The 16,149-nt window shown below is 58.6% G+C and overlaps 1 protein-coding gene across 6 annotated transcripts in view; it reads left to right on the top strand.

The window, feature by feature from the left end:
- The window catches only part of Tbc1d16 (TBC1 domain family member 16), a 72,388-nt gene that overhangs the window by 16,730 nt on the left and 39,509 nt on the right, over positions 1-16,149 (top strand). For all 6 annotated transcript variants that reach the window (XR_004518652.1, XM_033767805.1, XM_010618575.2 and 3 more), the window contains exons 2-3: positions 438-676; positions 2,294-2,891. Coding sequence is in view for 5 of the 6 variants with exons in the window: in XM_033767805.1 (XP_033623696.1) it covers positions 499-676; positions 2,294-2,891 (776 nt within the window). In the remaining variant the exon portion in view is untranslated. The remainder of the gene's footprint in view (positions 1-437; positions 677-2,293; positions 2,892-16,149) is intronic.

The raw sequence follows: 16,149 nt of genomic DNA, 5'->3' as shown, positions 1-16,149 counted from the left end.
TTTTTTTTTTTTTTTTTTTTATGTATAGTTCTTCAAATATTTGTGGCACTGTGGGCATCAGGCTGCTAGGGAAGACTCCGGATGGGGAGGAGGGTGTGAGTCCTGGAAGGAATGGTGTTGGCCTCGGTCCCATTGAGAGCCAGGAAGAGGAATCTTGGCGGATTGATGAGACTGCTACTTGGGAACAGGGTCACTCCAGCCTAGAGGTTCTCAGAGGCGAGGACTTTGTTCCCAGAGGACATTTGGCAGTGTCTGGAGACATCTTCAGTTACATCAGGGAGTTACCAGTGCCGTATGGTGGACTGAGCCTGGAATGCAGTTCTGTGGTCAGCCGGCGCCCCTGGGGTGTCTGCTGGCGCAAGGTGGAGTGCAGCCCTGGGGACACTTGGTGCCTGTGCACGACCTTGTCACCTATGTGTGCCTCCATCCTCCCCCAGGTGGTCGTGACGAGCCCTGCCTGGGCCACACAGTGCAGAGGATGGAAACACGCACCCGGCGATGTCTCTGGGCCGCCTCCTCCGCCGCGCCTCCTCCAAAGCCTCGGACCTCCTGACCCTCACCCCCAGTGGTGGCGGTGGGTCCCCCTCTGTCCTGGAGGGAGAGATCATCTATTCCAAGAACAATGTCTGTGTGCACCCGCCTGAGGGGCTGCAGGGCCTGGGGGAGCATCACCCAGGTGAGCCGAGGAGGGGAGACCCCAGAGTTCCGGCCTGGGGGGAGCCCCTGCGGGTACAGAACGAGGGAGGGGAGACCCTGAGGTCCAAGGCCCAGGCATGGGATGCAGGTCAGGCAGGAATTCTCTGGAAACGACAAGTCCTGCTCTTCTTCCACCCAGCCGTGTGAATTGGGAACCAAAATTCTCCTCTAGCTTTGCCAGGTGGAGGTGATGGGAGGAACTTTCCAGACTCCCTTTCACCGCAGCCGTTTGGGACACACTCTCCCACTCCCGGGGGAGGCACACTTTTTCCCTGCCTTTGTCAGGTCTAGCAGAGCCACAGAGGAGGATGCGGTCTTCTCTTTTTCTGTTTGACAGGGCCAGGCTGTGCTCTGAACCCAAGCGCTAAAAGGCACAAGCCCTAGCACATAAAAAAGGAGACAGGGTTTGTTTCTTTCTCCAAGATGAGAAGCTGTCCCCCAGAACGGGTCTGTGCTGTCAGGTCTGGCTCACTGGAGCCCAGCACACCTCCGGCAGGTCAGGACACAGGTGCTTAGAGAGGCCAGGCAGCTCTGGGATGCTCAGCGTCTGTCCCTCTTCTCCTGCGGCCTGTAGCTGCCCTGGGTCCAGGCACCCACCCTGGGAGCTGGGGACCAGTGTCCCAGGCCCCTGGTGGGCGCTGTAGCAGCCTCCTGACCCTGTACGGTCTCACCTCATGGAGAGACGAGGGGCAGGCATGATCGGCTGTGAGTTTGGGACGTGAGGGCATCACTCTGGGCATGAAACAAAGAATAGCAGCTGCCCAGGGATCCCCATGGGGCATCCATGCTGGGATCTGCTGGATGGTCAGTCGGACACAGCAGATGGGTGCGGGAATCGCAGCCCCACCTCCCCCGGACTCTTACACTTGCTGGCTGACCTCCCCGCGTTCCTCGTCCTCTCAGGGAAGCCGGAGTGGGGCCCAGGAGATGCTGGCTGGAGCCAGAGCCCCAAGAGGTGTGGCTGAGAGTGCAGGCTCCTGCTGGTGGGGCTCACACAGGGGTGAGGAGGCCCGGAGTGGGGCACCACAGCCCAGGGATCCAGACACCTTGAAGCCCCTAGGGGCTGCCTCTGGAAATGCCTCTTTTCCCCGAAAACCAAGCGCCCAGCCCCTCACTGCTGGATGGAGAACTGTTCTTCTCCATCCCAGTCAGCAGTGTGTGTGACACCAGGGCTCACGCCAGCTCCGGGATCCAGCCCCTGCCTCCAAAACGCTGCACTTAAGAAAGGCAAGGCCAGGATGCCCTGGCTGCCTGCAAAGCCGAGCAGCACCCCTCTTGGACTCACTCTTGTCAGATCAGGTGTACAGCCTGTGCATCCCTCCTTGTGGGACGCTGTTTTCCAGAGGCTTCCGGGCTTCCCTGCTGGCCTGGGCTCGCACAGACATGAAGGCCACATGCCAGGCAGGCCAGGAACCTGAGCCGAGGAGCGCAGGGCTCCACCCCAGAGCCACTGTGGAGCTGTGCCTGGACAGTGTCCAGCTGTGCTGGACTCGGCCAGGCCCATTTAGCTCAAGGCCGTTCTGCCTCACATCCGGTGTGTGCTGTGCCAGGCATGGCCCCATGGGAACAGAGTCTGACCTGGCTGCCACTCTCGCAGGGTACCTGTGCTTGTACATGGAGAAGGATGAACTGCTGGGCACCACCCTGATCCTGGCCTGGGTCCCCAACGCCCGCATCCAGAGGCAGGACGAGGAGGCCCTGCGCTACATCACCCCCGAGAGCTCCCCCGTGCGCAAGGCCCCGCGCCCTCGGCACCGCCGCACCCTGAGCACCGGGGTCCCCCACCAGGCCTTCCCCGGGGAGCCGAGGCCCCCCCTGACCCCCAAAGATGAGGACACCCTGGCGGTGGCCCAGAGCATCCAGGATGCCGTACACATCAGCCCTTCACCCGAGGATGGGCAGCAGCTGGCCCTGGGCCCTGGGGTGGACAGTCCCCTGCCCGCCTCGCAGCCTGCCCACAGCGACTCGGGGATCCTGTCTGCAGTCAGTTCTCAGGACGGGACCGAGGAGGGCCGGGTGCCTCGGCCGGAGGCTGGGGAGGAGGACGGTTCCCTGGAGCTGTCGGCTGATGGCGTCAGCAGGGACAGCTCCTTCGACTCCGACTCTGATGCCTTCTCTTCGCCCTTCTGCCTGTCACCCATCAGCGTGGCCCTGGCCGAGGGCAGCAGCCAGGCGTTCCTGGAGAGCGAGGGCAGGTGAGTTCCCGGGTGGAGGCCTCAGTGCTGCCCAGCACTGCAGCGCTCCCCTGCCCACCTGGTCCTGCTGTGCCCGCGGGTGCCCCGGCCCCCAGGTGAGGGCCAGGGTCGGACAGGACGCCCATCAGGCTCTGGATTTCTCTCTCCTCCCCTGAAGCTTAGCCCGGGGCTGAATAGCTCTGCCTGGCCTACCCGGCCCTTGGGCCTTTCCGTCCTTGTGGGAAGACAGGAGTGTCGGTTCTCCCTCTGGCAAGGGCCTGGGACGCCTGGTGGCCCTGTGAGACTTATGGTGCTGGCTGGAGGTCAGTTTGCCACAGTGCTTGGTACCCAGCCCTGTGCTCAGTTCTGCCACCCACCAGCTGGGCGACCGTCCGTGGGACCTGTGGAATCTTCCGGCTGTGCAGGGGGCAAGTGGGCAGCAGTCACCCAGCGTGGCAGCCCTCCTGCACGCACCATGGGGCACTGCGGTGCATGGGCTGCTTGACTGTAGACTTGATGATGGCGCAGGTTGCCCTTGAGGGCAGGAGTTCCTCTGCACCTTGCAGTGGCTTTGCTGGGCCTTGGAGCCCAAGAAAACCACCGGGTGGGGACTGTGTTCACTGCATCTACCACCCGGCGACTCCAGGGCTCTCAGAGGTGGCATGTCCCAGGCTCCTGCGGGGGTGGGAGCGCCAACCCAGGGCACCCCGGGACCCCACTATGGGCACAGCTGTCCTCACCTCCCAGGCTCAGGGTGTGTCCTGTGCTCATTTGCTTTAGCAAAAATGGTGGTAGGGACAGACATCGGTTCATATGTGAACTCACCGGTAAGCTGTGTGCTGGGTGTGCACTGGGCGCCGGGCGTGCACTGGGCGCCGGGCATCTCTGGTAGGTTATGGATTTGTATGGAGAGGAAACGGGTAGACTGGAAGAGGTTAGTGATTTGCTGGAGGTCACCATCCAGGCTCAGGCCAAGCCAAGATTTGGACCCAGCTGGGTCCCCACCAGCCAGGGCTGGAGCCTAAGTTTCCAGTTGGATCGACAGAAGCCAGGCAGCAGACAGGGCGAGGGACATGCACGCTTTCCTGGTTCTGGCCGGAAGCAATTTGAGATGGATTCTTTCCTGATTTTATCCCCTCAGTAAGATGTGGTCCGTCAAGGCCCAGGGTGAACCAGTATCACTAGTCTCCGATACTTGAGAGCACAGATGAAGGACTCAGTCAGCCATGCGGAACTTCACTTATCCCTGAGGGTGGCTGCGCCCTGCGGTGTTCCAGGCCAGGAACCTGGGTGGGGACAACCCTTGTGGCCCTCTGCAGTCCGGCCAGGCTCCATTAGAGCTCCTCCTGGTGGTGCCAGTCTGGTAGTGCAGGTGTCCCTTCGGAGTCCTGACCTCCCAGGGCCCAGACTGAGTGACAGGGGTCGGTGCCCTGCTCATCCCCTTCCCAGGTGTTAGCTGGGTCTGCTCTGGTCCCGGGGTTGCGTTGAGGATGGGGTGGCAGAACCAGAGCTGAGCCTAGCTTGTTCAGCTTTCTGCCCAGCAGCCCCGTACCATCAGGGTCTCCGATCTGGGCATTCGGGAGCTGCGCGCTGAGTCCTGGTACCCTTGGCTGACACGAACCTGGGAAACTTCCTTCTCTTCCTGGGGCCTGTTTCCCTGCGGTAAGCTGGGGTGGTGATAACCGCTTTACAGGGTCCTCTTGGGGAGCGGCATCCTCCATGGGTGGCCCCACCCTGGCTGCCCCTGGCTCGCCTCATGGAATCTCCAGCCCTGCTGCCCCCCTGTATCCAGATGTTTCCAGAGCACATCTCACTTGGGGCTCATGTGGTCCCCAGGGGACACACGCTGCACCAGGAGATGGGATTGTCCCAGCCGATGGGTGTTGTCGGCATCCTGGTTGGAGGCTGCAACTGCTGCAGGCAGCTCTGGTAGCTGAGGAGCGGCCTCCTTCCCAGCTGCCCCAGTGCTCAAGCCTTTGGCTCTGGCCTTGCCTTGGACCTGGTGCTGTCTCTGCCATGGCCTTTGCCATGGATCCCCTCCGCCCGGACTTCCCCTCCCCATCCTAACCAGCCAACTAGAGTATGAGACTCAGCTCTGTGGCCTTGTGCCTGGACTCTTGGGAGCCTCTGCGTCCCCCTGACCCAGGAGGGTGCTCTTTCCCTGCCCCACACTCTCCTCACACTGCATCCCGGCCCTGGTGCCAGGCTGCTCACCTGGCCACGGCTGTGTGAACTTCAGCACCCGGCGGGTCTGCCTTCAGCCCTGGCTTCCCCACTCGGGTGCGTGGTCTCGTGTGTCCAGCACTCAGCTGTCCCATGATGTGAGGCACGGCCCAGAGTACCATGGGTGTGAGGTCTCATGCCAGGCTGGGCCATGTGGTCTGCACGCCTGGCCCAGGAGCTGGGCGGTGGCCACGTCCTCCCGTTCCTGCTCACACGAGGGCGTAGGAAGCACTCGGCTTCGTGGCTGCTGTTTGTCCTTTGTGCTCTCCACCTCAGGACCACCAAGGAGTTCATACCACTGTCCCTTACGCCCGTGCCAGTGTAGTGTGGTGGAGGTTCCCTGGACACGGCGGGTGCATTAGTGCATTTTCTGTGACTCTAATGGAATACCTGAGGCTGAGACTTATAAATAAAACAGGTTTGTTCAGCTTACAGCATTAAAAAGCGAAAACTCCAAGGTTGGGTGGCCCCATAATTTCAGTCTCTGGCAGAGGGCATCTGGGGGAGCCAGGCAGAAGGGAAAGACCACAAGGGAACCTGGAGCCAGAACCCAGGGAGGGGCCGGGTACGGTTTTTGGGGTTTGTGTTTGCAGTTGTGGAGGTTACTTTGCACCAGGCTGCATCCCCAGAACTTTAAAAAATGTGTTAGTTTTAAGACAACCACGATGGGGACCCCTCCTGTCCACGGGTAGAGCGAGCCTGTCTTCCCATCAGAAGTGACATGTGTCCGGTGGGGACAAACCCATCTTGCGTGACAGGCAGCTGAGCACTTTTATTTTACCACGCAGATGCTGTGAGGCCCTGGGTTCCACCCAGCACTGGGGAGTGAGGTGGCGGACGTGGCTTCAGAAGGGGTTGGGTCCTGGAATCTGTTTTCACTTGTTTGACCTCCTGTTCCCAGTGCTGCCTGGGCTCCCACCCCTCTGCCACACCAGGCGCTTGGTGGCGCTGGAAACCCATCTCTAATGGGCTGATTGTTCTGGACACACAGGCAGCTTTGACAACTGCTTCCCCGGCCACACCCAGACCTCGGCCCCAGCGTCTCCTCTGGAGTGCAGCCAGAGCAGGCTCTGCTCCCCAGGGTGTAGGGCAGGGGTGGCAGAAACCTGTGGCACGCGAACCTCAGCGGGGCGCAGAGCCCTCTCTGTTGGCTCGCGAGCCACGTCACCCTAGCCTTGGATAACAGGGCGGTGTTGGCACTTTGCAATAAATACATGGGTTTGGGCGCTCGGTCTACACGCTTCCCGTCACTGGTTTAAAGCCTGCAGCTGACTTGAGAAACCTGTGAAAGGCTGAGCAGGGAGGTTCGTAAAGCTGAGATCAGCAGGGCCGGGCACTGGCCCTGAGGACCCTGCTCCTCCCTGGGAGCTCCCCCCCTCAATTACCTGGACTCCACGGCCCCGCCCAGGGCAGCAGGGCAGGGCACGTAGGTCGACTCGCAGGCCCCCTCTAGTGGCAAAATGGAAGAACTACCGGTGCAGGCAGAATGGCTGGGGACGACGGGTGGGGGGCCCGGCCCCAGGGACGGGAAGGCCCCCACGCTTCTTACTTGGCAGGGAGTTCCAGGAGGGCTGAGTGGTTAAAAATGTGGTCGTGTCCCCTGGGGGCTCCACATTCGTGGGTTACCTCCCCGAGCCCCAGCCTGTGACTGGCAGGAAATCTGAGACCGGAGTTCAGAGCCCACCAGGCAGCCGTGTGAACTGGCCGCATGGACCCCTCCTGGGCCTGGCCTCTGTGTGCACAGCGCTGCCTTACCGAGGGTCAGCAGCCGCGGCCACGGGCCAGCACGAAGAGGGTCGCCACACCCTTCGTCTGTGTCCCTGCCCAGGGACGTGCTGGGTGAGCAGCAGGTGTGAAATGTCTCCTCTCGAAGTCCAGATGCTCCTTCTGGAGCTTGTGTTAAGAAGGGACCCAAATCACAGAAAGAAACAAAACCAAAGCCCCAGGAAGATGTTCATCGTGGTGTTCTTTACAGCTCAGAAAAGGAAAGACATCTACGTGGTAGAGCAGGCGCAGACTGACCCAGCCTCACCCCAAGGGTTCCGGCCTTCTAACCCTCGGAGGGCAGGCTCTGACGCTCTGGTCTGTGGGGCATCAGAGGTGAAGCAGGCCACACGCGGTGCGTGCACGGTGCGCTGAGACCAGGAGGGGCCTGACGAGTGCACGGGGCTGCTGTGCCCTCAGCACCACAGCCTCTTCCCTCCCGCGGCTCCGACACCTCTGAAACAGACAGTGAAGCTGAGCAGCTGAGTGTTGGTTCGTATAGATTTTATTGGCATATGTTGGGCACTGAGGTGGAGAGGAAGCCATGCCAGTGTGGTAGCGTAGTGCAACTAGGAGACTTTGTTTTGTTTTGTTTTGAGACAGACTCGCTGTGTCCAGGCTGGCCTTGAACTCATGGCCGTCCTCCTGCTTCAGCCTCCCTGCCGAGTGCTGGTGCACGCCACCATGCCTAGTGATTTTTGAAAATTGCTGGCCGTGCCCTGCCATGTGCTCAGGGCTGGCCTAGCTGCAGTGCCTGCTGTCTAGCAAGAAGCCCGGGGCGGCCCAGTCCCCGAGGTCTGTGCTGATGGCCTCCCACCCCTGTCCCCAGAGATGTCATCAGTGCCTCCCTGGGAAGGAGCACGCATTCTCTCTCTCGTCGGTGTCCTTGGCATTTCCAGTACAGATCTCAAGACTGCTGGCCCCAGGGGAGGATGCTTGGGGGCCTCACCTGGGGGGATGCCCTCTCTGTGGTTCTGGGCTGCGGGTTCCTGCTGCTCACTCGTGGCCCAGCCCCCACCCCCTTACCCACGTGTGGCACCTGCGCTGTCCAGCCCACCTTCCAGCGGCCGGAGATTTCGCGGGCTTTGTGCTCCAAGTCTTAACCCACATGTGTCAGCTGCATGGGGCTTGATGAGCCGTGCTGGGGACCGAGGGTGGGTCCTGGAGCCGGGCTGTGGTCCCAGCACAGAGCACCCACAAGGGTCTCTGTAGAAAGAGAAGGAGGGGCTCAGAGAGGAACCTGCCTCAGGGAAGGTTCTGATCAGTGGGTGCCATGGGCCAGGACCGCGTGCCCAGCAGTGTGGGTCCTGTTGGACCCCTAAGCCTGTTCTGGTGGCGTCCAAGTCCCATCCTTGGTTCCCTTCCTGTCTGGCGGGCACGCTGCTGTGAGCACGGGGAGAGACAAAGCTGTGTAGGAGCAGGCAGGAGGAGGGGAGCGGCCGGGGTGCAGGGAAGGAAGGAAGGAAGGAAGGGAGGAAGCTGGCCATGCAGATGAGACGCTGCATGGGAAAGGGCCAGGGTGGCTGCTCCAGCCGCACTGAGGACCAGGGATGGGTGGGTTGTGCAGATGGAGGCTTCTCCGTGGGCTGCTGCCACCCCTGGGAGAGACGAGCGGGCCCAGAGACCTTGGGGGAGAGAAGGGCCTGCAGGGGACACGTGCCCTGGCCTCCTGGTGCCCAGTGCTGCCCCTCCAGGCCAGCAGCAGCCTGTCTTTGGAGGCCAGCACCCTCAAGGATCTGTTGTTTGGGTTTGTTTGTGCTTCTGCCGCCGGGAGCTGAGATTTATTTCTTTAAAACATCCCGTCGCTCGACACCCGGCAATCTGTTCTGTGTGGCGTTAGACGAATCTCGTCTTCTGTTTCTGAAGCACTTGGCAGGCACTGCGTGGTGTCTCTCTCTCCCCAGCCCAACCCCAAGGAGGTGGCCGTCGCCAGCTGCTCCCTGTGCCCGGCCGTGGCCTCGCCGGGAAGCCTGGCAGGGCCCCAACCCAGAGCAGGCAGTCGTCTTTCGGCTCGGGGCTCATTAGCAGGGGCAGAGCCACCAGCTCCCCGAATTGGGAGAGACCGCTGGGGAATTGGGGATGGGTCCCCACTGTGCCAGCCCTGGTGTGTGACTCTGGTGGCTGTGGGGCTGACACAGGATGTCCTGGAGGGCAGGGGCGGGCAGGCTGAGTCAGGCAAGCCCCCGCGGTCCATCAGGGCTGTAGGAGGTGTTTTGTGGCCAAACGCCCGTGGGGAACCTGAGCACACCCATTGCCCGTCCGTCTCCACGTGGTGAAAGAGGGCCGCTGTGAGGAGGGAGTGGGGGTCCGTGTGCTGCCGTGCAAAGGCAGAGTGGGCAGATGTCAGTCGTCACCACTGCAGCAAACATGGGCAGTGTTTGCCAGTGTGCCAGCCTCGCTTCTACATTCTTCCTGTGGGTGTCCAGGGGCCACACACCGGCGGCTTAAACCAATAGCAATGGGGCCTGGAAGTCCAGAATCAAGGCCCAAGGAGGGTCTTCCCTGCCTCTGCCAGCTGTGGTGCTGCAGGAGTCCTTGGCTTGTGGTCCCATCCTGCCCCTCTGCCCCCACCCTCGCATGCCTAACTCTTGCATTTGTCTTCTCCCCTTAAGGACACTTGTCACTGGGTTGGCACCGTCTCCTTGAACTTCACTACCCGCCAGAGACCCTGTTTCCGGAAAAAGCTGTAACAGGAAGGTCTGGGTGGCCATGGGCTTTGGGGGACGTGAACTTCCTGTCACATGCGGCGGGGACGGACTCAGAGGCAGTGTTGTTGCCCTTTTTTATAGGAGGTGGAGGCAGAATTCAAGTCACTCACACAGTTCCGACTCACTGAGCTATGGCTGCAATAGCCACTCTGAAGTTAAAAGCAAAAAGCAAAATACTAAAATGAAGTCAGGCCCCTGTGAAGCCTGCTGTCATCAGTTCCCTGCTCTCTGGTCCGGTCAGGGGTCCCCAGAGGTGTTTGGGAGTCTCTGTGCCGATTTTGGAAACTGGGGGAAGGCAGAGGAAACATCTTATGATCTTGATCCTCTTAGGGTTGCTGTTCCCGTTGGATTTTTTTTTTTTTTTTTGGCTGTCAGAGTTGGGGGCTATAATCATCCATCTCAGGACTAGCGACTGACCAGAGAACTAGTAGTGTTTTTTTGCTTTGCAAACCAAATGGCCATTGCTTCCCCCCTCAGATCCATCCCCTGTATTGGGAAATCTGCCACCCCAAATATGGAAATAGGCCTGGCTGTGTTCCACTAAAACTTTACCATGGATGCTGAAATTTGCATCTCGCATCGTTTTCACGTGTCATGAAATACTCTTCATTTTCTTTCCACAGTTGAAAATGTTCAGTGCTATTCTTCACACAGAAACAGGAGCACAAGTGTTTGTATGTTTATAATCGCTTTATTCATAAATGCTTCCAAGTTGGAAAGTGCCGTTCGGCAGGTGAATGGGTATGAAACTGTGGTACATCCCTGCAAGAGAATATTGTTTATCCAGAAAAAGAAATGAGCTACTGAGCCAGGAAAGACGGGGAAACCTTTCATGCGTGTCGCTGAGTGAAGGAAGCCAGCCAGGACAGGGTCCATGTGGCACGATTCCAGCTGTGGAACATTCTGGAAAAGCCACAAGCTTGGCGAAAGGAGAAAGATAGCAAGTGCCAGAGATTCCGGGGAGACAGGGTGAGCGGGCGGCACGGAGTGTCACAGCAGAAATGACTCTAATGTGATAACGTTGCATAGGCGTCGGGAGACTGGTGGTGGCACCCAGCTGTTATCCCAGCACTCTGGGAGGCTGAGCCAGGAGGATCCCAAGTTCTAGCCCAGCCTGGGCATCTTAGCAAATCCTGTCTCAAAATTAAAAGGGGCTTGGGTTGTAGCTCAGTGAAAAGGCCCTGGGTTCCCCCCAGTACACACACACACACATACACACAAACACACACACACACACACACACACACACCGGTTTTCTAGGAGCCGCAGTGTTTAGAAGTAACTATAGAGCCACACTTTGCAAAAGATGCACAAGAAGACTGCAGGCAGCTCTGCCCTGATCTCCCTGTGGTGGCATCCATTGCAAAGCCGCAGCCTGCCAGGAACGGGGCTGGCCTGACCTGCAGGTCCTTGGGCTCACACTGTCCGTGTACATCCTGCACGTGTGTGTGGTCAGCACCACTTCCTCTGCTCCATGCCACACCAGTGTGCAGAATGCGGGGCACGTGCGGACCCCAGCTCCCCGTCCCCATCCCCGACCCGACCCCTGCTGCGTCCTTGTGCACCCCCGCAGGGTTCTGGGTAAATGGGATCTTGCACCGCGGAGCCCCAAGGTGGCTTCTCGTTCTGTGGACTACTGTTAGGCTCCTCCCAGGGTGTGAGGCTGGGTGTCCCTTTCCGCTGCTGTGTGGCATCCCGTGCCATGGACAGACCCCCACCCAAGGACAGGGCTTGTCTGTAGTTTGGGGCTATTACAAATAAAGTTCTTGGGAATGCTCATGTACTGCTTTTTGTCTGAGTGGAATTTTCATTTCTTTGGGATAAATTCCCAGGAATGCAATTGCTGGGTCCTACGGAACTGATTGCTTACTTTAAAAAATGTTGCAGCTGGACGTGGTGGCAGAAGCCTGTAATTCCAGCTCTCTGGGAAGCTGAGGCAGGAAAATCACAAGTATGAGCTCAACCTGGGTGATCTGGTGACTTGGCCAGACTCTGTCCCTAAAAAATAAAAAAATAGGGTCAGGGATTTAGCTCAGTGGTTCTGCCACCTGCTTTGCAAGCACAAGGTCCAGAGTTTGATCCCTGGTACCAAAAATAAAAAATAACTAGGACTATAACTCAATGGGAAGGCCCTGGGGTCGATCTTCAGTACCAAAATAAACAAGCAAAAGTCCCCTGTTTTCCAGAGGAGTTATACCATTTTGTAATTCATGAGGGCTCCAGTTTTCTGAATCCTAAACACCATTTGATGTTTTGTTTTGGTTTTGGGGTTGGGGCCTCACAGTGTTGCCCAAGCTGGCCCCATGAGGAGCTCATGCAGCCCTTCTGGCTCAGCTTACTTTGTCTTTTTCTCTTTTGCCATTCTGAGAGGTGTAGAGTGAGGTCCCAGTGTAGTTTAACTTGTGCTTTCCCGAAGGCCCGCGATGCCAAGTAGCTTTTCCTGTGTTCATTTGCCATCTGTGATTCCTCTTGGGTGAACCATTTGTGCAAAATTGCTCATATTCTAATGGCTTTTGTCTGTTTTATTTTTACCATTGAGTTTTGAGAATTTTAAAATATATTCTAGAAACCAGTACTTTGTCGAATATCAAATATGCAGTTATTTTGCCCAGACTCTAGTTGTCTTTTCGTCCTTTCAGCGGTGTCTTTCACAAGGCAAAGAATACTTCTTTTTGTTGACATCCAAAATGTCATGCTTTTGATATCCTCATCCTAAGCCCCGAAGATACTCTCGTGTCTTCCTAAATGTCTTAGAGTCATATGCTTTACAGTTACGTTTGAGACACATTTGGAGTTCACTTGGGACAAGGTGTGAGGTGTTCTTTCCATGAGTATTGCACAGTCCAGCACCCTTTGAAAAGGCCACGCATCCTCCGTGGATGACTGTGCACCTGTGTCCAAAATCAGGAATATCTGTGTCGTTCTCATAGCTACGCTCATAAAAGTAAAAGGAAGCAGGTAAATGAGTTGCAGTAACTCCCCAGGACATTCGCAGTAGCACCACTGCAGTGTGAGATCACACAGAGGCGTGTGTGAGGGAGAGTTTGCCTTCTGTCTTTGAATAGCATCTGTGTGTACTTTGACCTGGACCCCACTCAGGGTGGGCTCGCCACATTTCAGGGCTGAGGTCATAGGTGTCTGGGCCCCTGAATCGTCTGGCATGGGTCTGTACAGATGGGATCCCACTCCATTCTCTGTCCAGCCCTTTCCTGTAGACTTCTCATCTTGCTTTGCCTTGCACAGGTAGGGAGCTTTTGGCAGGAAAGGGTTCCAGTCCCCTACTAGGGGGTCCTGCAGCCTGACCCATCAGAGTCACCGACTCCAGAAGTCACTGTCAAGGGTCACCCAAGGGAGCCAGACTTGAGATGCCCTGCAGAGCCACTGCTTTTGGTGGCTTCAATTTGAAGGCACATTGTTGTTGACTGTCCACCAGGGATTGCCAGGTCCTTTGAAAGCTTGAAAGCTGACCCCTTTCTGTTAAAGCTGCCAGGACCTGAAGGGAATATATAAGCCAAAGGGAAGGAACTTCTGGCTCTGGAGAGGCAGTCCCTAGTGACCAGTGCTCCCAAAACCTGCAGGAGGTCTGTTGAGGGCCCAGAAATGAAGTGTGGCAGCCTCTCTCCCTGATGGCAGCCCCGAGGCTGGCCGTGCGGGGATGGGGACGCTTTGGGGATGTCGAGCTGCTTGATGAACCAGCTGTCATGGGAGCAGAAAGCCGGGCCATGTTCCCCCCACACCTGGCTCTTGCATCAGCAGCTCGGCCCGGCCCCCTCAGGGGCTGGGGCCCACGTGAGCTTCCGAGAGCCCTGAGCTTGAAATCACAGACGCTGACATGGCAGGCTTACCAGGGCATCAGGGAGCTCAGCACGGTGCCTCTGGGGACCTAGCCTGGCTGTTGCAATGTAACCCAATGCCTGATGCAACTCTCCTAAAAGTCAGGGAAGGTGTGGGGAGGTGGCTTTTGTCTCGTGGTGGAATTATCCCCGATTTGGTTCTTTTTCGCCCTCACAGCAAAGTAAACAGAGTGGCTGTTTCCACACCGGGTTCCTGGCTTGTCCAGCCAAGATCCTGGGAGCACCTGGGCTGCAAATGCGGGGAGGGCAGTGGCTCTTGATGGCCCCTTCCACCTTCCCCTTCTGCCAGGATGAGTGCCGTGCTTCAGGGACTGTGTTCCCGTTTTCCTGGCCATGGAGAGCAGCTGGACGCCTAGCCACACCCATTGCAGCCACCTGCCCTGTGGCAGGGATGGATGGGCCCAGTGGCCTAGAGCAGATCTTTGACCTTCCTTAGCTCTTGGTGGTGATGCAGGCGGTCCCTCCATGGGGCCTGGAGCCACCTGGGCCGTGTCCCAGCCCTTCTGGGCTGTGTGCCATAGCAGTCACTGCCCTCCTTGCCTCCTTTTGTCCTGTGTCATCTGCACAAAGAGCCTGGTACCAGACCCTCCCGAGAACACCCGGCGGAGGGGATCCAAGCACAGGGCATGGGATGAGCGGCCTGCCTGGCACAGGGCGGGACTCGTGTCAGCTCTTGGGTTTGTCTTGGCCTCGACCCAGCCTTGGGTGTTCATGAACCAGTGCCACTTCTGTCCCACACTAATCAAGGGAGGCCGGGGTGGGAGCAGGGACAGGAGAGCGGAAAGTTGACGGGGTGCTCTGGGGCAGGAAGGGGCTGCAGGTTTCGTGGGTGACGGGAGGAGACGGCCAGGTTCCTCGGGGACCCACTCTGGAGGCAGCGGGTGGGAAATGGGGCCTTCCCGGAGCTGCGACGGTAAAGGCATCAGGCTGTCTTGCTTGTAAATATTTAAACACAGGATTATTTTTGGTAGCTCAGGCTCTTTCGGAGGCTGGCTGGCTGGCTGCCGGGACTGGTGTCGAGTGACAGTGGCTATGGTTCCAACGGCCACTGCTTCATTTGGGTCGCAGTCCCCCTTTTGGGGAGACATGGGGAGATAGCCCTGCGCGTCCCTTCACAGTGAGGCTAGCGTGACAAATAAGGATTCTGTGTCCGTGCGGCTCCCTGATGGGAGCTGAAAGCGATGGTCCACGAGCTGCCAAGAGCAGCGGTGACAGAGAGGGTCAGAGCCACTGGGACTCCCGGGAGGGAGGTCACCGTGCTCCGCAGGCCCCCCTGGGGTGACAGATGCAGGCAGGGAGCCTGGGAACAGACCTAGCACAGGGCGCCGAGAGTGCTGCTCATTTCCTCCTCCACAGAATGGGTGTGGGCACCGCAGCCGGCACCCATCTCTGCTGCCCCCGTGCCCTCCGGTGGGGAGGACGGCAGGCGCTGTCGCCAGGAAACTGTCACGTGGTGGTGGCACGTCAGCCTGGGCGGGAGCTCGAGGTGCCCAGCAGATGGCAGTCTGCTCCCCGCCTCCCCAGCCAGAGGTGCTCTGGTCAGTGCCTGAACACTGGCTGTGTGCTGTGCTGGGGGAGGCAGCCGTCCTCCCAGGGCCGGCCCTCTCCCCCTGCCCGCCTGCTCCCCGCCTCCCCAGCCAGAGGTGCTCTGGTCAGTGCCTGAACACTGGCTGTGTGCTGTGCTGGGGGAGGCAGCCGGGCCCCTCCGCCTTCCCCGCCCATCTCTGCCTCCTCTCTGGGGTCTGGTGGTGGAGCCTTCCCAGCATGACCCAGCCCAGCCTGTCTGGAGCCAGCAGCAGACTGGACAGCTCCTGGACATCCTTGGCCTCTGGCCTCAAGGCGGAAGTGCACGGCTGATGTCCCATCCGGGGTGACGGTCCGCTGGACATAGCCGCTTCCTGTCCCCTCCACTTACCCCGTGTGGCCGCACAGACTCTGGACTGGCCCACCACCCTCGGTGGTAGCCTCGCCTGGGATTTACTTTGTGGAACTCCTGCTTTTTGTTTTTTTCATGTTATTATTACACAGATGATTCATGGTCCAAATAGAAATGAGAGAAAGAAAGAGAAGTCACCGAGAAGAGCTAAGAGCAGGGACTCAAACAGCTATCTGCGTGCTCAGGTTCCTAGTAGCGTGGTCAACAAAAGCAACGGGTGGAAACACCCTGTGTGGCCACCAGGGGACGAGTGGACGAGCGCAGCGTGGTAGATTGCTGGCGTGGACTGTAGCGTGGAGGGGCGGCTCAGTAGCCTGCCCTTGCCTAGTGTGTGAGAGGCCCTGGGTTCTATGCCCAGCAGTGGAAAAACAAAAAAATGAATCAGTGGAGGGAGGAAGAAAATAGTATCATTCCCCTTAGGAAGGAAGCGGATTCTGACATGAGCCGCGACATGTGCGGACTGTGAGAATATCGTGCCACACGAAGTAAGGCAGCTGCAGAAGGGCAAGCCTTGTACCTCCACTCCCACGAGGTCCCGAGAGTCACTGTCAGAACCACGGAGACAGGCACGGGGTAGGAGTTGCTGGGGCCCGGGCTCAGTGGGACAGAGCTCAGGGCTGTGAGGTGCACAGCTCTGGACGATGGTGGTGATGGCCACACTGCGCAGTGAAGCGTCCATGTGCACTTGAAGGTGGCCAGGATGGTGCGTGGTGGTTCCGTGTATTTTACCACAGGAAGAAGACGGGAGGGAGAGGGTGGGTTCGCTGGGAAACCCCAGAGCGCAGGTGAGTCCT

The sequence above is a fragment of the Fukomys damarensis genome, unplaced genomic scaffold, assembly GCF_012274545.1.
Source record: "Fukomys damarensis isolate Sample0158 unplaced genomic scaffold, DMR_v1.0_HiC HiC_scaffold_23, whole genome shotgun sequence".
Lineage (NCBI taxonomy): Eukaryota > Metazoa > Chordata > Mammalia > Rodentia > Bathyergidae > Fukomys > Fukomys damarensis.
This window is presented reverse-complemented; position numbering and strand designations above follow the sequence as displayed.